At 41.1% G+C, this 24,552-nt stretch overlaps 1 protein-coding gene across 5 annotated transcripts in view; it reads right to left on the bottom strand.

The window, feature by feature from the left end:
* Window positions 1-22,796, bottom strand: part of vps54 (VPS54 subunit of GARP complex) — an 88,112-nt gene extending 65,316 nt beyond the window's left edge. For 4 of the 5 annotated variants that reach the window (XR_010963724.1, XR_010963725.1, XM_067989521.1 and 1 more), the window contains exons 1-4: window positions 22,627-22,787; window positions 4,485-4,653; window positions 2,950-3,191; window positions 2,499-2,586 (exon numbers count right to left, since the gene is read on the bottom strand). Coding sequence is in view for 3 of the 5 variants with exons in the window: in XM_067989521.1 (XP_067845622.1) it covers window positions 2,499-2,586; window positions 2,950-3,191; window positions 4,485-4,623 (469 nt within the window). In the remaining 2 variants the exon portion in view is untranslated. Of the gene's footprint in view, window positions 1-2,498; window positions 2,587-2,949; window positions 3,192-4,484; window positions 4,654-22,626 lie in introns of all 5 variants that reach the window. The other variant, XM_067989522.1, reaches the window with a different exon arrangement.
* Between the last annotated feature and the right edge of the window lie 1,756 nt (window positions 22,797-24,552).

Here is a 24,552-nt window from a genome sequence, read left to right as displayed (position 1 = left end):
TCGCATGAACTTTTCTCCCCAAATTATCTGTGTGGGGGGGGGGGCGTGCTGCCAGAGAGGTGGGGGGGGGGGCAGAGAGAGGTGCCTAGGTGGGTGGGGGGAGATGGCCAGAAAAGAGCAGGGGGTGGGGGTAGAAAAGAGACAGAGGCGCAGAAAGGGAAGGACACACAAAAACATCCAGGAACCCGTCAGAAAACATGAAATTCAATGTTTACAAAGATCCCTTAGAAAGTCACAAAGCAGAGCTGCAAGGGGTCTGCTCTGACCCTCCCTTCATTGTTAACAGCAATTAGGAGCAACTAGTGAGCTGGACCTCATTCAGCCTGCAGTTGTGCTAAATCTCAGCTTCACCTGCCATGGTGATGCCAGTTCAAAAGGAGCACCACGATGCAAAACTACAGAACTCCCACCCAGTTCCATTAATCCTCAGGACCACTCTCTGGTGTTACCAAAGCACAATTCCATTCCACCTCCTCAGTACGGCTAAAAATCAAATATCAACCTCCAATTGGTACATCTTGCATACAATCTTGTTATGTATTATCACTTTCATGAAGACATCACTGGGGGGTGGGAATGGGTACCAGCTTTAAAATAGCGAGTTAAATATTAAATACATGTAGATAAAAGGAAAATTTATATATTTTTTTTCACAGAATAATGCACAAAGTTATGAAACTAAATCCCCAAAAGCACCAGTAAAAATCCCAGAATATCATTTAATAAAAATGGAATTTGGCTTCTTTAGTCACTAAATCAGTGGCCTTGACCTTATTATCCCCTGCATGCCATAAAAAACCTCATTAGAAAACAGTGAATCCTGCTGCTGAAACAGCTTCTGCAGTATCAGGCAAGTTTAACATGGGGGGTATTACAGTCCCCACCGCTTATAGCGGGCGTGCTCCTGTGAATGCGATTTGCCCATTATACGTGATGGCCGATGTGACGTGACTATATAATGAGAATGTTGATGTCACTCATCAACATCTGCAGCTCCCTGAACCACTACCTGAATGAACCTCCTTACTGCCGGACCCTAGACCTGACCAAGGACTCCGAGCTACACAGCACCCACCTCACCCTGGCCACGGTCATCAGGATCCTGGAGTAGCATGGAACAGGACCCATCATTCAGAAACAAGCCATTACCAGGTAGAGCATCTCAGCACGATCGAGAGAGGAGGGAAAAATGCACAAATCTTAACTCCTTCACTGAACAACCACTTAAACAACCCAAACACCTAATTAGGACATTACATTTTGACTGCTGGGATTATTGTGCATGATGTGCAATTTTTGTTAAATATAAATATATTTTAAAACAAGATGCATCAATTTTTCATACGTACTTCACTCCTACAATATCACCGTAACCAGGTGCAAACTAGTGAGCAAGCACTGCTGTTTCTGCCAGAAATAAACGGAGCACTTAAAACGCTATAACCAGCAACTTTGAAATTGATGTGAATGCAAATGGTTAACGGTCATCGTTTTTTGCCTATTTTAAACGTCGACATTTTAAGTGGTGGGGACTGCACTTCAAAGAGATCACGATCACAGCGGTTTAAAAAGTGGCAAAAGCAAACTTAGAAGCAAATCAAGGTCTAAGGGGAACAGTGGAGGAAAGCTGAAATGTAAGGGCAGCACCTGTGATATTTAGATGTTGGGGGACAAACAGAGTTCAAAGAGAACAAAAAATGTGATGAAATATCATAAAAGGAGTACTAAGTGAAGTTAAACTATAAGGAGGCAAACAGGAAATGCAAAGGGCACCTGTGAGGAGTTAAATAAAAGGAGGCAAACCAGAGCACTAAGTTTTAAAGGGGAACAGAAGAGAGGATCACAAGTCAGATGGAGGCCATGAGATGTGTTTGGTATAGGATGTTTATAAAGGAGAAACCAGGTTCAACAGAAGAAAAGCTATAATTGGGAGGGGTAGAAATGAAGGCATTGTCTCAGACAGCAGCTGAAACAGATTAAATAGTAACAGGGACTCCACGAGTATCGTGCAGAAAAACTGAAAACAGCAGACCAGTTGAAAGGACTTGATTTGCACTATTTCAAATAATCATGCCTGTTTCCAGTTTCCTTGTGCAGTACAGGCAGCCGTCCAAGAATTAAACAAAAGACCAGGAATGAAAAAGCACTTTCCCAGATTATGTCTTTCTTTAATTTGCTGCATTCAAACTAAGCACGGCAAATGCTGTCTGACTTCTCAAATAATTTAGACATTGTTTGCATAATATGTATTCAGGATACTTCACAAATTTCTAAAAATCATGAGGTTATAACATTTTTCATTGTACAACAAAATAAAACTGCAGATTTCCTGAAAAGAATCTTCAATGCATGGTCCAATATAGCTTGCAACACCATTATATCTAATTTTTCTACAGCTTAACTCCTACTTGCAGAAACATTAAGTTCACAGCATGAAAACCAAATGTACTCATTTTTTCAAATATTTGATGATGAAATCTGAATTGTAATTTTCTTACCATGGCTATGTACAATAGATGCAAGGGTTCGGTCAAGTCCATCCTTAAGCGGGCATGTTTCCTTGCACTTCTCATGAATCCTTTGTCGCTAAGAATGAGAATCACATTAAATGAGATTAAACAATTCAAAGAAACAAAGCTCAAAACTTAAATTATTAAAAAGGATAAATACTGTAGTCATTAGAATATTAAGCAGTTTATTTGGTTTGAGGCTTGAATTGCTAGGAAGAATCACGGAGTTTAATTCTGAGAAGCAAGCTGTCCTCATCAACTTTGTACAACCTTTTTCAAAAATACTACATTTTAATGACAATTATAAAAGGATGATGCAGGAGGAAGTGTGATCACAGATAATTAATTATTAAAAATATAGTAATGTCTAAATTGAGAAAAATTCTCCCACAAGTGGTACAAAAAGCTGAAATAAGATTTGTCTTCCAGCAGTCCTTACAGAAGTCATGTCTTGTAGGTAGGGTGCAAAGTGTTCCTTGGTGATTGGTGGGAGGTAGAAGGAAGGCATAACTTCGGTGTCCATAAAATCCAGTCCCCATGTTTTTGTGAAGAAATCAGATTCCCTTTTGGACAGTCTGGGGTCATTTAATGCTGCTGGAAGGTTCACTTTGGAATGATAAACAGTCCATCTATGCTGATCTGCCACCACTGATGGGCCATCACATAAACTGCTAGAATCTCCTGTGAAGACAGAATGCATTACTCACATTATAACAAATAAGAACTTAGATAATACTACACAAAGCCAATTTCAGAAACTAAAGTTATTACAGCATTTTAACACGAAAACTACATCTGTGTTTTAAAGAAATTTTTCTCCCCATTCTATACCATTCCTCAGCCAAGATGATGGGCAGGCAGCCTGGTTTTATGACCTGTGCCAATGTCAGTGGATCTGGATGTTAGAAGATACAAAAGTAGAAGGGAGTATCACAACACTTCGAGCCATGGAGCAAACAAATGAACACAAGTTACTTTATCAGAAATTATTGAATTTCAATAGTCACTGGGATTATTGCAATAATTGGAAACTAATGAACATTAATTTAAAAACTATGATGAGAATTGTGTTGTCACTCCACTACTAAAACAGTACTATAGATTACACTGAAAATAGCCATTTAGTGTACCAGTAGCAAATTTTAATTTAAGGCACTATCATAATGGAGTGCCTTTAGATCAAAAATTATTTAAAATTTAATAGAGGTAGGCACTCTGTTAGCACAGAGATGTTCTGATCATATTTCTCACTCAGACAGTTTCTAGATGTTAGCAGCAAGGCAGCAGTGCATCTGATTTCAAGTACAATGCAGTGAACAGCAGGGGAACTCATGGCCACCAGAATTGGTTATAAACCAGCCGCTATGGTCAGTGCGGTTTACATTAGCACGTGCGAGTTCAATAATATTGAATGAGGCCAAGTATTGAACAATTTAAAGAGCAATTTCTAACCTCTGCAAACAGAGCAATAGATTCAACAAACAAGGCTTCTAATAAAAAATAAGTTCATCTATCTAATTTCTCAAGGTTTCTGTGCTGCAGAATGTCAAGGAAATTAAAAGCTCAACATATTAACAAATAAGGCACAGAACATACAGTCCCTCAGAATAAATCCACATAAACTATCTAGAAAAACCACACGAAATAATCGTGGCTGGTGCAGTATTTTTACAAGTACCTACAAATCATAGCAGAATAATAGAGCATAGAATCATAGAATTTTACAGCCTATAAGAGAACCTAGGTGGCTGATCTTGCCTGCACCAGCTCTCTGAAAAAGAGATGTTCTCTTATTCCCATTCCCCCACCTCATACCATTTTTAATGCATCTTTTTAAAATCTTTATGAAACTTACAGGTTTATGCCTAGAATTCCCCACATCATCGAGTACCCAAAATTTTCCATGTTCTTCTGAGCAAGTGTTGAGGGCAAATGTCAGACACTGGAGAAGGGAGAAGAACTAAAATTGGTTACCTGTTGGTTCCTTGGGACAGACATCTGGTAATGATCTAACAGCTTTGAACGGTTTTGTAGAAGGTTCCATTTCTTTTTTGAACTTTCCATCACTACTGCTTGGACGAGGCACTGGTGGGGAACTATGGCTTGATGCCATTGCATAAGGGCATCACAAGAAGGTGCCTAGCTGTACAGACAGAAAAAAAACTCAATCAAAAATCACAAACTTGTGGAAGACAGAAAAAGTAGTTTTTAAATCACCAATTTATCTTGCAGTTAGAGCTTTCCCTTGATGGTAAATAAGCTTCAACAGATGCTTAAAAACAGCTGGGTTGTAATAACTAACTGGGATGACTGAACAATTTACTTCAACACTCAAACCTTGCATGTGACCTAATACAGCATTTCAAATTTTGATCTTTCATTTTCACCAAATGACATGAAATGGAATTTTTTTCCCCAGTATTCTGTTCAAACCAAGGATATAAGTGATGTACAAGTGAAACTGCCCTTGCATGCCTAATAGGCAGCTGACAGCATCAGCATGGTTTTAGACCATTTCAATTTTATCCCAAGTATGGAAAGTCTAATACCTCATGCAAGGATATAAAATTATTTGAGTTACTGGTCAGGGTCCATCAGAAAATCAATGGTCCAAATATAGTAACTGCATACAGATAGCTAGATGCTGCCCACACACTTAGACCTAAAACTTTTAATTCCAGTGGTAGATTTTGTGTACATCATGCATCCATAGGGTGGCAAAACTGGTCACACTGGAAAAATGTAAGTCACGCTTTCAAATTACTAGTGGGTCTCCTGTAGTATTGATCATCACAAGTCACATATGAATGGGAAGATTTAAGTGAGCTATGTTAATAAGTGATGACCTTAGTAAGTAAGTCCATGAATGATTGTAATTATGAAAAGTTTAAATGAAGGGAAGTACTACGATTAGCAAAAAAAAATTCTGTTTTATTTAATGCAATTAATGTTTGGATTGGGGGCAAAAGATAAAACCGATCAATGAAGACTGAGTTAGCAAAGTATGTTAATTTTCTTCAATGAATTACAAAGAATGTACAGCACAGAAATAGGCCATTCAGCCCTACAGACCCATGCCAAGTAAATGTTTTTTTACACCTTCTCCATTGCCTCTATATCCTTTTTATAGCGTGGAGACCAGAATTGTTTGCAATACTCCAAGTGTGGTCTAACCAAGGTTCTGTGCAAGTTTAGAATAACTTCTCTGCTTTTCAATTCTATCCCTCGAGAAATGAACCCCAGTGCCTGGTTTGCTTTTTTTTAAAAAAAATGGTCTTATTAACCTGCGTCGCTGCTTTTAGTGACTTGTGTATCTGTACCCCTAAATCCCTCTGCTCCTATACCCCGTTTAGACTCTTATTTTTCAAGGAGTATGTGACCTCATTATTCATACCAAAATGTACCACCTCACACATATATATTGAAATTCATTTGCCAATTACACGCCCATTCTGCAAGTTTATTAATGTCTTCCTGTATTTTGTCACAGCCCCCCTCAGTATCGACTATACCCCCAATTTGGTGTCGTACTTCCGATTCCAGAGTCCAAATCGTTTATGTATATGCTGAACAACAGTGGCCCCAGCACCGATCCTTATGGAACACCACTTCCCACCTTTCGTCAGTTTCAGGAACTACATTTAACCCCTACTCTTCATTTCCTGTTTTGTAGCCAGCTTTCTATCCATTCTGCTACTTGGCCCCCGATTCCACATCCTCTGAGCTTAGTCACGAGTCACAAGAACATAAGAAACAGAAGCAGGAGTAGGCCAATCGGCCCCTCGAGCCTGCTCCGCCATTCAATAAGATCATGGCTGATCTGATCCTAACCTCAAATCTAAATTCATGTCCAATTTCCTGCCCGCTCCCCGTAACCCCTAATTCCCTTTACTTCAAGGAAACTGTCGATTTCTGTTTTAAATTTATTTAATGATGTAGCTTCCACAGCTTCCTGGGGCAGCAAATTCCACAGACCTACTACCCTCTGAGTGAAGAAGTTTCTCCTCATCTCAGTTTTGAAAGAGCAGCCCCTTATTCTAAGATTATGCCCCCTAGTTCTAGTTTCACCCATCCTTGGGAACATCCTTACCGCATCCACCCGATCAAGCCCCTTCACAATCTTATATGTTTCAATAAGATCGCCTCTCATTCTTCTGAACTCCAATGAGTAGAGTCCCAATCTACTCAACCTCTCCTCATATGTCCACCCCCTCACCCCCAGGATTAACCGAGTGAACCTTCTTTGTACTGCCTCGAGAGCAAGTATGTCTTTTCTTAAGTATGGACACCAAAACTGTATGCAGTATTCCAGGTGCGGTCTCACCAATACCTTATATAACTGCAGCAATACCTCCCTGTTTTTATATTCTATCCCCCGAGCAATAAAAGCCAACATTCCGTTGGCCTTCTTGATCACCTGCTGCACCCGCATACTAACTTTTTGATCTTCTTGCACTAGGACCCCCAGATCCCTTTGTACTGCAGTACTTTCCAGTTTCACGCCATTAAGATAATAACTTGCTCTCTGATTTTTCCTGCCAAAGTGCATAACCTCACATTTTCCAATATTGTATTGCATCTGCCAAATCTCTGCCCACTCACCCAGCCTGTCTATATCCCCTTGTAGGTTTTTTATGTCCTCCTCACTCTCCACTTTCCCTCCCATCTTTGTATCATCTGCAAACTTTGATATGTTACACTCGGTCCCCTCCTCCAAATCGTTAATATAGATTGTAAAGAGTTGGGGACCCAGCACCGACCCCTGCGGAACACCACTGGCTACTGGTTGCCAGTCCGAGAATGAACCATTTATCCCAACTCTCTGCTTCCTGTTAGATAACCAATCCTCCACCCATGCCAGAATATTACCCCCAATCTAGTGATTCTTTATCTTGAGCAATAATCTTTTATGTGGCACCTTGTCGAATGCCTTCTGGAAGTCTAAATACACTACGTCCACTGGTTCCCCTTTATCCACCCTGCACGTTATGTCCTCAAAGAACTCAAGCAAATTTGTCAGACATGACTTCCCCTTCGTAAAGCCATGCTGACTTTGTCCTATTAAATTATGTTTATCCAAATGTTCCACTACTGTCTCCTTGATAATAGACTCCAAAATTTTACCCACCACAGATGTTAGGCTAACTGGTCTATAATTTCCAGCCTTCTGCCTACTACCCTTTTTAAATAAGGGTGTTACATTAGCAGTTTTCCAATCTGCCGGGACCTTTGCCGAGTCCAGAGAATTTTGGAAAATTATTACCAAAGCATCCACAATCCCTACTGCCACTTCCCTCAAGACCCTCGGATGTAAGCATCAGGTCCAGGGGATTTATCCGCCTTGAGTCCCATTATTTTACTGAGTACCAATTCCTTAGTGATTTTAATCGTATTTAGCTCTTGCCGCCCCCCCCCCCCCCCCACCCCGAGCCCCCTGTTTGTCCAGTGTTGGGATATTCTTAGTGTCCTCTACCGTAAAGACTGAAACAAAATATTTGTTCAGCATTTTTGCCATTTCCATGTTTCCCACCAATAATTTCCCTGTCTCATCCTCTAAAGGACCTACGTTTGCCTTAGCCACCCCTTTTCTTTTTATATAACTATGGAAACTCTTGCTATCTGTTTTTATATTTTTTGCTAATTTATTTTCATAATCTATCCACTATGTAGTACCTTATCAAAGGCCTTTTGGAAATTCAAATATTCCACATTTACAGCATTGCCCTGGTCTACACTTGTTACTGCTTCAAAGACTTCAATAAGGTTGGTCAAGCATGACCTTCCCTTTTGACGTCAGTGCTGATTATTCTTTATTATGTTTTCAGTTTCTAGATGTTTCTCTATTATATCTTTGAGTATGGATTCCATTATCTTTCCCACCACTGACATTACACTAACAGGTGTGTAATTTTCTGGACTTGTTCTATCTCCTTCTTAAATATAGGAATCACATTAGCTGTCTGCCATTCCGATCGATCGATGGACAGACGGAAGCATGGATACATACATACACATGTAATAGTGCCTGAAGAATGGAATAGGTTCCATTGGAATTAAAATGTGGTCGAAATCAAGCATTCCACATATGTGATGACAGTAGAAGGGGAACAGGAGAAGAGGGAAGAAAAAGAAGATAGTGCTTTGGAGAAATAAAGCATGTTCCCTTGTTCTCCTTATTTTAGCTAATTCAAATAATCTGTCCACATGTACACAGTCTAGCCCCTTGATTTAGATAAATTAGGGAGATCAAAAGGGGTATGTGTATAAGTTACATAAGCACAGAACTAGGTTAGAAGTCCGGAGTTTTTTCTTTTCATGCAGTTGACGCAGATTTGCTGCAAATGTTCAAAAGGGAACATGGGAACAGGAGGAGGCCACCCAGCCCCTCGAGCCTGTTCCGCCATTCAATTAGATCATGGCTAACCTGTATCTTAACTCCATCCACCTGCCTTGGTTCCTTAAACCTCAATACCCTTGACTAACAAAATCTATTAATCTCAGATTAATTTCAATAATTTGAAACTTCCAATTAACCTAGCGTCAACAGCTTTTTGGGGGAAGAGTGTTCCAGATTCCCACTACCCTTTGTGTGAAGTGCTTTCCGACATCACCCCTGAACGGCCTAGCTCTAATTTTAGGGTTATGCCCCCTTTTCCTGGAATCTCCCACCAGAGGAAATAGTTTCTCTCTATCTACCCTATCAAATCCTTCAACCATCTTAAACACTTCAATTAGATCACCCCATAATCTTCTATATAAGGGAATACAAGAATACAAACCTAGTCTGTGCAGCCTGTCCTCATGATTTGCCACTTTTAGTCCCAATATCATTTTGAATTCCAAATTATGGCTTGATTCATGGCCACTATGAGAAATACTCCAACATGCAGCCCAACCATGACTAACAAAAGAAATTAAGGATAGTATTAGATCCAAAGAGGAGTCATACAAAAGTTGCCAGAAAAAGTAGCAAGCCTGAGGATTGGGAGCAGTTGAGAATTCAGCAAAAAAGGACCAAGAGATTGATTAAGAGGGGAAAAATAGAGTATGAGAGTAAACTTGCAAGGAACATAAAAGTGGACTGTAAAAGCTTCTACAAGTATGTAAAAAGAAAAAGATTAGTGAAGACAAATGTAGGTCCCTTACAGTCAGAAACGGGAACATTTATAATGGGAAACAGGGAAATGGCAGAGCAATTAAACAAATACTTTGGTTCTGTCTTCATGGAAGAGGACACAAATAACTTCCCAGAAATGCCAGGGAATCAAGGGACTAGTGAAAAGGAGGAATTAAAGCAAATTAGTTTTAGTAAAAAAAGTGCTGGAGAAATTAATGGGACTAAAAGCTGATAAATCACCAAGACCTGATCATCTGCATCCCAGAGTACTAAAAGAGGTAGCCATGGAAATAGTGGATGCATTAGTTGTCATCTTCCAAAATTCTATAGATTATGGAACAGTTCCTGCAGATTGGAGGGTGGCAAATGTAACTCTACTATTTAAAAAAGGGAGAAAACGGGGAACGATAGACCGGTTAGCCTTATATCAGTAGTAGGGAAAATGCTAGAGTCCAATATAAAGGGTGTGATAACAGGACATTTAGAAAATATTACCGGGGTTAGACAAAGTCAACATGGATTTATGAAAGGGAAATCATGTTTGACAAACCTCCTGGAGTTTTTTGAGGATGTAACTGGTCGAACAGATAAGGGAGAACCAGTGGATGTGGTTTATTTGGATTTTCAGAAGGCCTTTGATAAAGTCCCACATAAGAGGTTAGTGTGCAAAATTAAAGCTCATGGGATTGGTGGTAATATACTGGATTGAAAATTGGTTAACAGACAGGAAACAGAGAGTAGGAATAAACGGGTCTTTTTCCGGGTGGCAGGCAGTGACTAGTGGGGTATCGCAGGGATCAGTGCTTGGGCCCCAGCTATTCACAATATATATCAATGATTTGGATGAGGGAACCAAAATTTAATATTTCCAAGTTTGCTGATGACACAAAATTAGGTGGGATTGTGAGTTGTGAGGAGGATGCAAAGAGGCTTCAAGGCGATTTAGTCAAGTTGAGTGAGTGGGCAAATACATGGCTGATGCAGTATAATGTGGATAAATGTGAAGTTATCCACTTTGGAAGGAAAAACAGAAAGACAGAGTATTATTTAAATGATGATAGATTGGGGAATGTTGACGTACAAAGGGACCTGGATGTCCTTGTACACCAGTCACTGAAAGCAAACATGCAGGTGCAGCAAGCAGTTAGGAAGGCAAATGGTAGGTTGGCCTTCACTGCAAGAGGATTTGAGTACAGGAGCAAGGATGTCTTACTGCAGTTATACAGGGCCATGGTGAGACCACACCTGGAGTATCGTGTGCAGTTTTGGTCTCCTTACCCAAAAAAGCATATACTTGCCATAGAGGGAGTGCAGCGAAGGTTCACCAGACTGATCCCTGGGATGGCAGGACTGTCATATGAGGAGAGATTGGGTCGACTCGGCCTGTATTCACTCGATTTTAGAAGAATGAGAGGGGATTGCATTGAAACATAAAATTCTGACAGGGCCAGACAGACTGGATGCAGGGAGGAAGTTTCCCCTGGCTGTGGGGTCCAGACCAAGGGGTCACAGTCTCAGTCTTAAATGACCTACCCCATATCCTGAGATGAGGAGAAATGTCTTCACTCACAGGGTAGTGAACCTGTGGAATTCTCTACCACAGAAGGCTGTGGAGGCCAAGTCACTGAATATATTTAAGAAGGAGCTAGATTGATTTCTAGAAAAAAGGCATCAAGAGGTATGGGGAGAGAGCAGGAATATGGTATTGAGATAGAGGATCAGCCATGATCATATTGAATGGCGGAGCAGGCTCGAAGGCCTGCTCCTATTTTTTATGTCCCGCCAGGGTTGTGAAAAGGCAAAGAGCCTGTAATTCCTCACAGTGAGCTCCTGATTTCAACGGAAGTGTCGTAGAAATTATAGCACACAAGGCAGCCATTTGGTCCACGAGCATGTGGGTTCTAGCTATTCAACTGCAGGGGTCTACTCTAATGCTATGTGCCCGTATCCTTGTCGAATATGTATCCAATTCTATTTTAAGTGATGTTAGATTTTCTGCTCAAGTGTTCCATGTCCTAACGGCCCTCCATGTTTAAAAAAACATTCTAATTTCACTTTCACTCTTTTCCCTCTTATCAATTTGCCAACCAGCAGAAACAACTATTTACCCTCTCAAAATCTTTCATAATTTTGTAAATTTCTATTAAGTCCTCTTTGATCTTCTCTATTCTAGTGAGAAAAGGCCCCTGTTTTTCCCCATAACTAAAGCCTTTAATACCCAGTATTATTCTAGTGAAGCTTCGCTGTGCCCATTCCACAGATCGAATATCATTCCTAGAATTGGGTGCACAGTACTGCATGCCATACTCAAACTGTGGCCAACTAATACCTTGCAAAAGTTCAACACTACTTCCTTGTTCTTATAGTCAATGTCCCTGAATATAACATCTAGAATTCCATTTGTATTCATATGACTTTATGGACTTGCACTCTCGCCTTTAAAAATATATGTAATGTATATGCAATCAAAGAGCAGCAGAAAGAAAGTGTACTTTAGACACTACAGAAAGTGAAAACTAGAAGGCGTAAGGCGATTAACCCAGCATCAAAGCTGAAGGTCAGGCCAGGGTGTGTGGCCCAACTAAGAGTTCTATATACAAATGCACGGAGTACAAGGAATAAATTAAATGAACTACAGGTTCAAATTCAAATTGGAGGGTATGACATGATAGCTATTACTGAGACATGGCTGCAGGATGGTCAGGATTGGGAACTAAATATACCGGGTTAGAAGGTTACAGGAGAGATAGGGAAAATGGAAGAGGGGGAGGAGGAGCCTTAATGATTAGAGATTAAATCAATTCAATGATAAAGGAGGATATAACGAGAGGTAAGCAGCCAACAGAGACCTTATGGGTTGAATTGAGAAACAGGAAAGGATCGAAGACTATAGTGGGAGTTGTGTATAGGACCCCTGACAGCAGCTCTGAAGTGCTAGATTGTATAAATGCAGAGATTAGACAAGCGCGTAACAAAGGCATAGTGGTCTTAATGGGGGACTTTAACCATCACATAGATTGGGAAAAGCAGACTAGCAACTGTCAAAAAGGTAGTGAATTTCTTGAGTGTGTCCAGGATAGTTTTCTACAGTATTATGTCCTAGAGGCAACAAGGGGGCAAGCCATACCAGATTTAGTAATGAGTAATGAACCAGATTTAGTTAACGGCTTAACTGTACGCGAACATCTATCCAATAGCGATCATAACATGATCGAGTTCAATGTAGTGTTTGAAAGGGAAAAAAGTGAATCAGCTGCTAAGATTCTAGACTTGGGTAAGGCTGACTTCAATGTGATGAGACAGAGACTGTCCACAGTAAACTGGGCAAATCTGTTAATGGGTAAAACGACTGATGATCAGTGGGAAACGTTTAAAGAAACATTTAACGTGATACAGAATCAGTTTATACCCCTGAGGGGCAAGAACTCTACTTGCCAAAAAAAAAGCAGCCATGGACAACTAAAAAGATACGGGACAGTATAAGACATAAGGAAAGGGCATGCAAAAAGGCAAAAAATGGCACAGATCCTGACGAATGGGAAAGATACAAAGATCAACAAAGAGTCACAAAACAGATAGTAAGAGCTACAAAAAGAGAAAAGAAACTTGCAAGGGATATCAAAACCAATACAAAGAACTTTTATAGTTACATTAGGAAAAAGAGGGTGGTCAGGAGCAGTGTTGGCCCCTTAAAAACTGAAAGTGGGGATATTGTCATTGACAATGGGGAAATGGCGGACATGTTGAACAATTACTTTGCGTCAGTATTTACAGTCGAAAAAGAGGATAGCATGCCGGAAATCCAAAGAAAACTAATATTGAATCGGGGACAGGGACTCGATAAAATTAACAAAAGTAAAGCAACAGTAATGAAGAAAATAATAGCACTAAAGAGTGACAAATCCCCAGGACCAGATGGTTTCCATTCCCAGGGTTTTAAAGGAAGTAGGTGAGCACATTGTAGATGCCCTAACTATAATCTTCCAAAGTTCTCTAGATTCAGGAACTGTCCCTCTGGATTGGAAAATTGCACATGTCACTCCGCTTTTTAAGAAAGGAGAGAGAGGGAAACCAGGGAATTATAGACCAGTTAGCCTAACATCTGTTGTGGGGAAAATGCTGGAGTCTATAATTAAGGATAGGGTGACTGAACACCTCGAGAATTTGCAGTTAATCAGAGACAGCCAGCATGGATTTGTGAAAGGTAGGTCGTGCCTGACAAACCTGATTTAATTTTTTTATAGAGGTGACTAAAGTAGTGGTCAGGGGAATGTCAATGGAGGTTATTTATATGGACTTCCAGAAGGCATGATAAGGTCCCACATAAGAGACTGTTAGCTAAGATAGAAGCCCATGGAATCGAGTGAAAAGTACGGACTTGGATAGGAAGTTGGCTGAGCGAAAGGCGACAGAGTAGGGATAATGGGTAGGTACTCACATTGGCAGGATGTGACTAGTAGAGTCCCGCAAGGACCTGTCTTGGGGCCTCAATTATTCACAATATTTATTAACGACTTAGATGAAGGCATAGAAAGTTTCATATCTAAGTTTGCCAATATCACAAAGATTGGTGGCATTGTAAGCAGTGTAGATGAAAATATAAAATTACAAAGCGATATTGATAGATTAGGTGAATGGGCAAAACTGTGGCAAATGGAATTCAATGTGGACACATGTGAGGTCATCCACTTTGGATCAAAAAAGGATAGAACAGGGTACTTTCTAAATGGTAAAAAGTTAAAAACAGTGGATGTCCAAAGGGACTTAGGGGTTCAGGTACATAGATCATTGAAGTGTCATGAACAGGTGCAGAAAATAATCAAGAAGGCTAATGGAATGCTGGCCGTTATAACTAGAGGACTAGAGTACAAGGGGGCAGAAGTTATGCTGCAGCTATACAAAACCCTGGTTAGACCACACCTGGAGTACTCTGAGCAGTTCTGGGCACCGCACCTTCGGAAGGACATACTGGCCTTGGAGGGAATGCAGCGCAGGTTTACTAGAATGATATCCGGACTTCAAGGGTTAAGTTACGAGGAGAGATTACACAAATTGGGGCTGTATTCTCTGGAGTTTCGAAGGTTAAGGGGTGATCTGATTGAAGTTTATAAGATATTAAAGGGAACGGATAGGGTGGATAGAGAGAAACTATTTCCGCTGGTTGGGGATTCCAGGAGTAGGGGGCACAGTCTAAAAATTAGAGCCAGACCTTTCAGGAGCAAGATTAGAAAACATTTCTACACACAAAGGGTTGTAGAAGTTTGGAACTCTCTTCCGCAAACGGCAATTGATACTAGCTCAATTGCTAAATTTAAATCTGAAATAGATAGCTTTTTGGCAACCAAAGGTATTAAGGGATATTGGCCAAAGGCAGGTATATGGAGTTAGATCACAGATCAGCCATGATCTTATCAAATGGCGGAGCGGGCACGAGGGGCTGTATGGCCTACTCCTGTTCCTATGTTCCTCCATTCGTATAGATTTTCTTTCACTGTTTTTATCAAAATGTATTAATTCTTATTTTTCTGCATCTGTTACAAACCTATTCATCCTGTTAACCTGTCTCTCCTCATGCATTCTCTTTCCTTTTTCCTCAAAGTTTACTATGTTCCCTAATTTGCTACCATCAGCAAACTTCATTATTCCCCTTATGCTTTTTATATAAATTGTGTTTTAGCGGAGAGTTGCCAAGTGGCTATTTCAGTTTCACTCTGCTTTGGCATTCACTCATTTTTTTATTGCTGAAAAGGCAGAAGCAAAAAAACACAACACTGAATCTCAGCTTCAGGAACATCCTGCAACAAAGTGGACCATAAATGCAGATCTAGAGAAAGAAAGGAGATGAGGTCAACAAAGCCACACCTGAGGGGGAAGACAGGCCAGTGATTCCCTGGGCTATATTACGAGTATGGCTAAATAGTTGCTCTCTTTTAAAGCGGCTGCCTTACTCTGTTTTAGTACTCTGAAACAAGCAAAAGCTGAATCAAACTCTGTGTACCATGGAATTGAGGGCAAATTAATGACCTGGTTCGGAAATTGGCTGAGCGGCAGAAGAGAGTCGGGATAATGGGCAGGTACTGTCTAGTGGTGTTCCACAGGGATGTGTTGGGGCCTCAATTATTCATTATTCATTGTATTTATTAACGACTAGATGACGGGATAGAGAGCCACATATCCAAGTTTGCTGATGACAAAGATAAATGTACGGAATCTTACAACACCAGGTTATAGTCCAACAGTTTTATTTGAAAATCACAAGCTTTCGGAGATTATCTCCTTCGTCAGGTGAGTGAAGGAGATAATCTCCAAAAGCTTGTGATTTTCAAATAAAACTGTTGGACTATAACCTGGTGTTGTAAGATTCCGTACATTTGTCCACCCCAGTCCATCACCGGCATCTCCACATGATGATAAAGATAGGCAGCATTGTAAGTAGTGTAGATGGAAGCATAAAATTACAGAGAGATATTAATAGATTAAATGAATGGGCAAAACTGTGGCAAATGGATTTCAATGTAGGCGAGTGTGAGGTCATCAACTTTGGATCTAAAAAGAACAGATCAGAGTACTTTCTAAATGGTGAAATAGTGGACAGCCAAAGAGACTTAGGGGGTCCATGTATATAGGTCATTAAAATGTCATGGATAGGTACAGAAAATAATCAATAAGGGTAACGGAACGCTGGCCTTTATAACTAGGGGAATAGAAAACAAGAGGGTAAAACTTATGCTACAGATATACAAAGCCCTGGTTAGACCACACCCGGGGTACTGTGTTCAGTTCTGGGCACCTCACCTTAGGAAGGATATATTGGCCTGGGAGGGAGTGCAGCGTAGATTTACTAGAATGATACCTGGACTCCAAGGGTTAAATTACGAGGAGAGATTACACAAACTAGGATTGCATTCCCTGGAATTTAGAAGACTAAGGGGGGTTTTTAATCAAAGTTTTCAAGATATTAAGGGGAACAGATAGGGTAGAGAGAAACTATTTCCGCTGGTTGATGAGTCCAGGACTAGGGAACATAGCCTAAAAATTAGAGGCAGGACTTTCAGGAGTGAAATTCGGAAACACTTCTACACGCAAAGGATGTTTCTGCAAACGGCAGTTGATGCTAGCTCAATTGTTAATTTTAAATCCGAGACTGATAATACTTTTTGGTTAACAAAAATCTAAGGGATATGGGGCTAAGTCAAAGATCAGCCACGACCTCACTAAATGCCGGAAAGGCTCGAGGGGCTAAATGCCCTCTCCGTCCCTATGTTCCCTTGACTTAAAAGGATAACAGAGAACAAATATTATCTTAGGGTTTCACAGAGGTTGTACTTGTACTACAATTTGGCAGCCTATGCTAGTACAATTAGAGCCCCATTTGATTTTTTAACAGCTATACTCCATCAGCAGGTAACACAAAAAAAACAATAAATATTCAATGGGGATTTGTGACATATGCCTTTAGCGCATTACAACTTAAGTTGAATTCAAATCATATGTCTGTTTGCCATCCTCTTCCTTTTATCTTGTAGTACAGTGTATATATTTATGTTTATGCAAGAGTATATAACTTCCTGTATGAAATTAATGCCCAGGGTGTTTTTATCTTTCCGACAGACAGAATTTAGAATACCTTATAAGAACCAAAAACCATTAAAGGCACCTTAATGTTTATTATCCTCATCTTTGTCTTTTCTGAGTTGTAGTATGCAAAGAAAATTACATTTACGGGCTACTTTACACCAAATTGAAATTGTCCCAGTGTCTGAGAGTAGGCATTTGTGAACACCCATGAGGGGTAAAAGAGAACTTGTTTAGGAGCCCATTGTTTTCTTCACAAACATTGGGAAATTTGAGCATTAACAAAATCACATTTAGTATTTGAAAGAAGTACATTTATATCACATTTTACAATAGACTGCTGAGAACAAAATCTACTGGTTTAGCCAAACTCAGAATAGTATCAAAAAGCAAACAATGTAATCATTAAGTTTTCTGTGAATTTGTATACCCTTTTTTAAAGTTATCTTTCATTTCAGAAACATAAGTTAGTAAGATTCCTGGGTCTAAGCATACTGGTAAATTAATAATGAACAAAGAGTACATCTGTGCCAAGTTATGCTGTTATAAGATACAGCCAGAGTTTTCCCATATACTAAGAATGGAACAGTATCAACCAGACTGAAACCAGAGCTAGAAGAATAGTAATTTAGCCTTCAGCATGTCTGAAATTTACAGTATTAATGGTATAACTGTGACAATGCTTGTATTTTAGTAAGCAAGCAGTGCTGTATCCCAGGGATCAGTGATGGGACCATTGGTCTTCTCAATATACATATATAAACATAAATAGTCTGGACCTGGGTACATAGCACACATTAAAATTTGCAAATGTCACACAAATAGGGAATGTGATTAACTGAGGACGATCGTAATCAACTTCACAACTATACAGACATTAGATCAGGCAGGTAGGGGGTGGCTGAGGCAGATTCAATCATAGCTTTCAAAAGGGAACTGGATAAGTACTTGAAAGGAAAAAATTTGCAGGGCTATGGGGATAGGGTGGGGGAGCAGGACTAGCTGGAATGCTCTTGCATAGAGCCGGCATGGACTCGATGTGCTGAGTAGCCTCCTTCCGTGCTGTAATCTTTCGATGATTCTAATTCTATGATAAATGACTCGTAAAATTGAATGCCGAGAAACACGTGATGATATTTTTTGGAAGGAAGAATAAGGAGCAGACATAGTTTAAAGGGTAAATCTTTAATAAGGAGCAGAGGGGCAGAGACTCTCCAGGGTTCAGTTAAAAACAAAAAGGGATTTTAAATATGGGCATAGAGCACAAAAGCAATAATCAGTGATGCTAAGCCGATACAAATCAATGGTTAAATCGCAGAGCATACTGTGTCCAGTTTTGGGTGCCTTACTTTACTTAGGATGTCAAGACCATAGCGAGGAGATTCACCAGGATGGTTTCAGAGCTGAGGGGCTTTGATTAAGAGAAGAGACTAGAGAAATTAGATCTGTTATTTTTGAGGAGTCCTAATGACTACATTGGTACATTGAGGAGACGTTTTTCTCATCGGTCCAGTCACAAGTCTCACTGGACTTTTGACAAGTCATTTTATGTAAAATATTGGCCAAGTTCCAATAAATTAATAATTTACTAAGAATCATTATATAAAGCTAGCTTAATAGACTGGAGTGATTGAGGTTTGCCACTCTGCTGACTCCCCACCTCAGCCACATTATTCAGCCCAATTAAAAAGTAGTTGATGAGATTCTGCCACGTCTTCTGGCAATCTACGAAACAACAGCTCCGATAGAGGACTTCACGTTACCCACCTTCCACCTCAGCCACTGGAGATACAAAGTCAGGCCAATGCTTAGGGAGGGCTGTCATGGAGGATCCATGCTGAGAAGCTGTATGGTGCAAGTCGTGGCTCTCGTCTGTACGGTTCACTCTCGTCTCTGAACCAGAAGATCGTGGGATCGAACCCCACTCCAGAGACTTGAGCACATAATCCACGCTGACACTTCAGTGCAGTACTGAGGGAGTGCTGCACTGTTGGAAGTACCATCTTTTGGATGAGACGTTAAACCGACGTCCCGTCTGGCCCCTCAGGTGGACGCAAAAGATCCCATGGCACTATTTGGAAGAAGGGCAGGGCAAGGGAATTCTCCCCGGTGTCCTGGGCAATATTTATCCCTCAACCAACACTGCTAAAACTGATGATCTGGTCATTATCACATTGCTGCTTGTGGGATCTTGCTGTGCGCAAATTGGCTGTCGCGTTTCCTACATTACAACAGTGACTACACTTTAAAAGGTACTTCATTGGCTGTGGAGCTATATAAATGCAAGTTCTTTCTTTACATTCACAAAGAAGTTGACTTGAAAACTCGCAATTCGCATCATAAGCAAAATATAAACACCCAAGGCTCATCATAATTCTGTTAATACTTCAAATTGGGCAATTAAAATGCAAATGTTATTAAATGCACGCTGTACTGGAGAACCAATTACAGAACTACTTCATCGCCATCATTTGTTCCCATTTATGACATCATGAAAAAAAATCAGAGATGGCAATACAAGCAATTTAATTTAGATTAGTGCTTTCATATAACAAGGCTGTATTAAAACAAACAGGATTATGTTTAACATACAGGTATGTAAATTTATCAAAACTTAAACTAGAAAAGGCCCATTTTAACCTTTGCTCCAACAGAAATATTTCTGGACACTAGAATGTTAATGGTCACAAAATTTAGAATACATTAACTGATTACACTATGTCAATTCAATGGTGACCTGCTTTTCACCACAATCAAAAATCTTTAGCATTTTGCAGCAAATAGGGTAAAGGCAACATTAATTTGGCCTTCTTACTTTGTTCAAACACACTCAAAATTAAAACCTAGAAACAAGATAACCAAATTCTATACAAGATCAAAATGCATCGTTACATTTCGACAGTTTGCTGATCATTAAAACTTGTATTGTGAAATCCTTATTTTCAAGCCTCTGAATTAGAAACAGTTCGGTAACCAAGAATCTAAATTTGCCTGTAACAGGGACATGGGTCGCCTCTGCTACTGTGAATGGCAAATAAACACTCAGGCCAAGTGGAGAAACTACCCTGTCAATTGCTGAAACACTCTGCCAAGATCATCATTCAACAAATCCAAACGATTCACTATAAATCAGGAGCAACAGAATGACTAACAAAGATATAACATACAGACATCTCCCAATAGCATGATGTACTTTCGCTGAACAGACCAATACTGAGCCAGCAAACGGGTAGTAAGAGCAGAGGTGGGGCCGATTGGGGACCATAAAGGAGATCTACTCATGGAGGCAGAGAGCATGGCTGAGGTACTAAATGAGTACTTTGCATCGGTCTTTACCAAGGAAGAAGATGCTGCTGCCAGAGTCTCAGTAAAGGAAGATATAGTTGAGATACTAGATGGGCTAAAAATTGATAAAGAAGAGGTACTAGAAAGGCTAGAGATATAGATAAGTCACCCGGTCCGGATGGGATGCATCCTAGGTTGCTGAGCGAAGTAAGGGTGGAAATTGCGGAGGTACTGGCCATAATCTTCCAAAAATCCATAGATACGGGGGTGGTGCCAGAGGACTGGAGAATTGCAAAGGTTACATCCTTGTTCAAAAAAGGGCAAGGATAAACCCAGCAACTACAGGCCAGTCAATTTAACCTCAGTGGTGGGGAAATTTTTAGAAATAATAATCTGGTACAGAATTAACAGTCACTAGGATGAGTGTGGATTGATTAGGGAAAGCCAGCACGGATTTGTTGAAGGCAAATCGTGTTTAACTAACCTGATAGAGTTTTTTGATGAGGTAACAGAGAGGGTAGATAAGGGCAATGCAGCTGATGTGGTGTATACGGACTTTCAAAAGACGTTTGATAAAGGACTGCATGGTAGGCTTATCATCGAGATTGCAGCCCATGGAATAAAGGGAGCAGTTGCAACATGGATACAGAATTGGCTAAGGGACAGGAAACAGAGTAGTGGTGAACGGTTCTTTTTTGGACTGGAGGGAGGTGTACAGTGATGTTCCCCAGGAGTCAGTGCTGGGACCACTGCTTTATTTGATATATATTAATGACTTGGACATACAGGGCACAATTTCAAAACTTGCAGATGACACAAAAGTCGGAAGGGTAGTAAACAGTGAGGAGGATAGTGATAGACTTTAAGAGGATATAGACAGGCTGGTGGCATGGGTGGACACATGGCAGATGAAATTTAATGCAGAAAAATGCAAAGTAATACATTTCGGTAGGAAGAACGAGGAGAGGCAATATAAACTGGAGGGCACAACTCTAAAAGGGGTACAGGAACAGAGAGATCTGGGAGGTATATGTGCACAAATCGTTGAAGGTGGCAGGGCAGGTTGAGAAAGCGATTAAAAAAGCATACGGGATCCTGGGCTTCATAAATAGAGAGGGAAAGAGTACAAAAGTATGGAAGTCATGATGAACCTTTATAAAATACTGGTTTGGCCACAGCTGGAGTATTGTGTCCAGTTCTGGGCACCGCACTTTAGGAAGGATGTGAAGATCTTAGAGAGGGTGCAGAAGAGATTTGCTCGATCAATTCCAGGGATGAGGGGCTTTAGTTACATGGATAGACTGGAGATGCTGGGGGTGTTCTCCTTGGAGCAAAGAAGGTTGCGAGGAGATTTGATAGAGGTATTCAAAATCATAAAGGGTCTGGACAGAGTAGATAGAGAGAAACTGTTCCCATTGGCGGAAGGTGGTTGGCAAAAGAAACAAAGGTGACATGAGGAAAAACTTTTTTTTTTTAAACACATTGAGTGCTTAGGATCCGGAATGCACTGCCCAAGTGGGTGGTGGAGGCAGATTCAATCATGGCCTTCAAAAGGGAACTGGATAAGTACTTGAAAGGAAAATATTTGCAGGACTACAGGAATAGGGCAGGGGAGTGGGACTGGCTAGATTGCTCTTGCATAGAGCCGGCATAGACTCAATGGGCTGAATGGCCTCCTTCTGTGCTGTAACTTTCTATGATTCTATAACATGAGGAATTACTGACATTATAGAACATTAAAAATAAGCCAAACATCACAGAACTGCCCATCTTAATCTCTGCATCTCATAACATTCTGGAGTCGCAGCGACCGTGTTATTTCAGGAACTTATGAATGGCACAACAATTAAACGTCAACCCACATAAAACTATAACTGTGTCTGTCCCTCGCAGCTGACATTCATGAGCCCCGCTCGCCACCAACTTGCACAACAAACACCGCACCTGAGGCCGAGGCCGAGCTCCGAGCTCAGGCCAAGCCCCCGAACTTCAGCCCCGAGCTCCGAGCTCAGGCCAAGCCCCCACCCCCCGAGCTCCAGCGCCAGCTCCGAGCTCAGGCCAAGCGTCCGAGCTCCAGGCCCCGAGCCACTCCACACCAACCGTCACCCTCCACCGCCCATACCGCGCTTAAACCCTCACCTTCCCACAGCCGGCCTTTGCTCTGGTTTATGACGGGGCTCCGATTACTCTCTCCCGCCCGGGCACGGAGGAAACTAACCCGTACCTGCTCCTCTATCCGCCGCAGCAACCACGGCGCCGCCGCACGAAGCCACCATCAGTCCTCCCAGCCACCGGCCCGGCCCAGCAGACACCGCGCGGGCCGGGGGGGCGGGGCCTGGAGTTAAACACGTGATCCGGCGGCGACCACGTGATGAACACCTGTGCGCCACCAGTCTGAAGGTTTCAGCCAGGGTCACCCTCAACAACAACAACTTGCATTTATATAGCGCCTTTAATAGGAAAACGTCCCAAGGCGCTTCACAATGTTGTACCAGGTTCTCCTGGGATAATAAGAGTATAAATGGGGTAGAGGGATCTGGGGGGTAGAGGTACACAGATGAGAATGTTTTTACGCAGCGAGTTGTTATGATCTGGCATACGCTGCCTGAAAAGTGACTTTCAAAAAGGAATTGGAAAAACAATTAGAAGAGAAAAATTTGCAGGGCTACAGGAAAAGAGCCAGGGGAGTGGAGCTAATTGGATAGCTCTTTCAAAGAGCTGGCACAGGCACGATGGGCCGATTGGCCTCCTCCTGTGCTGTTTCATTCTATAGAATCATAGAAGTTTACAACATGGAAACAGGCCCTTCGGCCCAACATGTCCATGTCGCCCAGTTTATACCACTAAGCTAGTCCCAATTGCCTGCACTTGGCCCATATCCCTCTATACCCATCTTACCCATGTAACTGTCCAAATGCTTTTTAAAGGACAAAATTGTACCCGCCTCTACTACTGCCTCTGGCAGCTCGTTCCAGACACTCACCACCCTTTGAGTGAAAAAATTGCCCCTCTGGACCCTTTTGTATCTCTCCCCTCCCACCTTAAATCTATGCCCCCTCGTTATAGACTCCCCTACCTTTGGGAAAAGATTTTGACTATCTACCTTATCTATGCCCTTCATTATTTTATAGACTTCTATAAGATCACCCCTAAACCTCCTACTCTCCAGGGAAAAAAGTCTCAGTCTATCCAACCTCTCCCTATAAGTCAAACCATCAAGTCCCGGTAGCATCCTAGTAAATCTTTTCTGCACTCTTTCTAGTTTAATAATATCCTTTCTATAATAGGGTGACCAGAACTGTACACAGTATTCCAAATGTGGCCTTACTAATGTCTTGTACAACTTCAACAAGACATCCCAACTCCTGTATTCAATGTTCTGACCAATGAAACCAAGCATGCTGAATGCCTTCTTCACCACCCTATCCACCTGTGACTCCACTTTCAAGGAGCTATGAACCTGTACTCCTAGATCTCTTTGTTCTATAACTCTCCCCAACGCCCTACCATTAACAGAGTAGGTCCTGGCCCGATTCTATACACAAATCACCAAAATTAGCTAAGCAGGTTAATAAGGTCATAAAAAAGGCAAATCACGGACGGGTTCATTTAGAGAGGGATAGAATTGAAAAGTTATGTTAAACTTGTGTGGAACCTTGGTTAGATTACACTTGGAGTATTGTGCACAGTTCTGGTCTCCATATTATAAAAAGGATATAGAGGCACAGGGGAGGGTGCAAAAAAGATTCACAAGGATGATACTAGAACTGAGAGGATATACTTATCAGGAGAGGCTGAACAGGCTAGGGTTCTTTTCTCTAGAAAAGAGAAGGTTGAGGGGTGACCTGCTATCTTTAAGATTATGAAAGGGTTTGATAGGGTAGATATGGAAAAAATGTTTCCTTGTGGGGGCGACCAAAACTAGGGGCCATAAATATGAGATAGTCACTAATAAATCCAACAGGGAACCCAGTACTGATGGACAGATCCCAGTGCTCTTCCTGCTTATCAGGGAAGGTAATGAATTGTTGGCACCTTACGAACAGTGCATCGATTACCTGCCTG

The sequence above is a fragment of the Heptranchias perlo genome, chromosome 8 (genome assembly GCF_035084215.1).
Source record: "Heptranchias perlo isolate sHepPer1 chromosome 8, sHepPer1.hap1, whole genome shotgun sequence".
NCBI lineage: Eukaryota > Metazoa > Chordata > Chondrichthyes > Hexanchiformes > Hexanchidae > Heptranchias > Heptranchias perlo.
The sequence above is the reverse complement of the archived record's forward strand: the minus strand, read 5'-3'. Positions and strand labels throughout refer to the sequence as shown.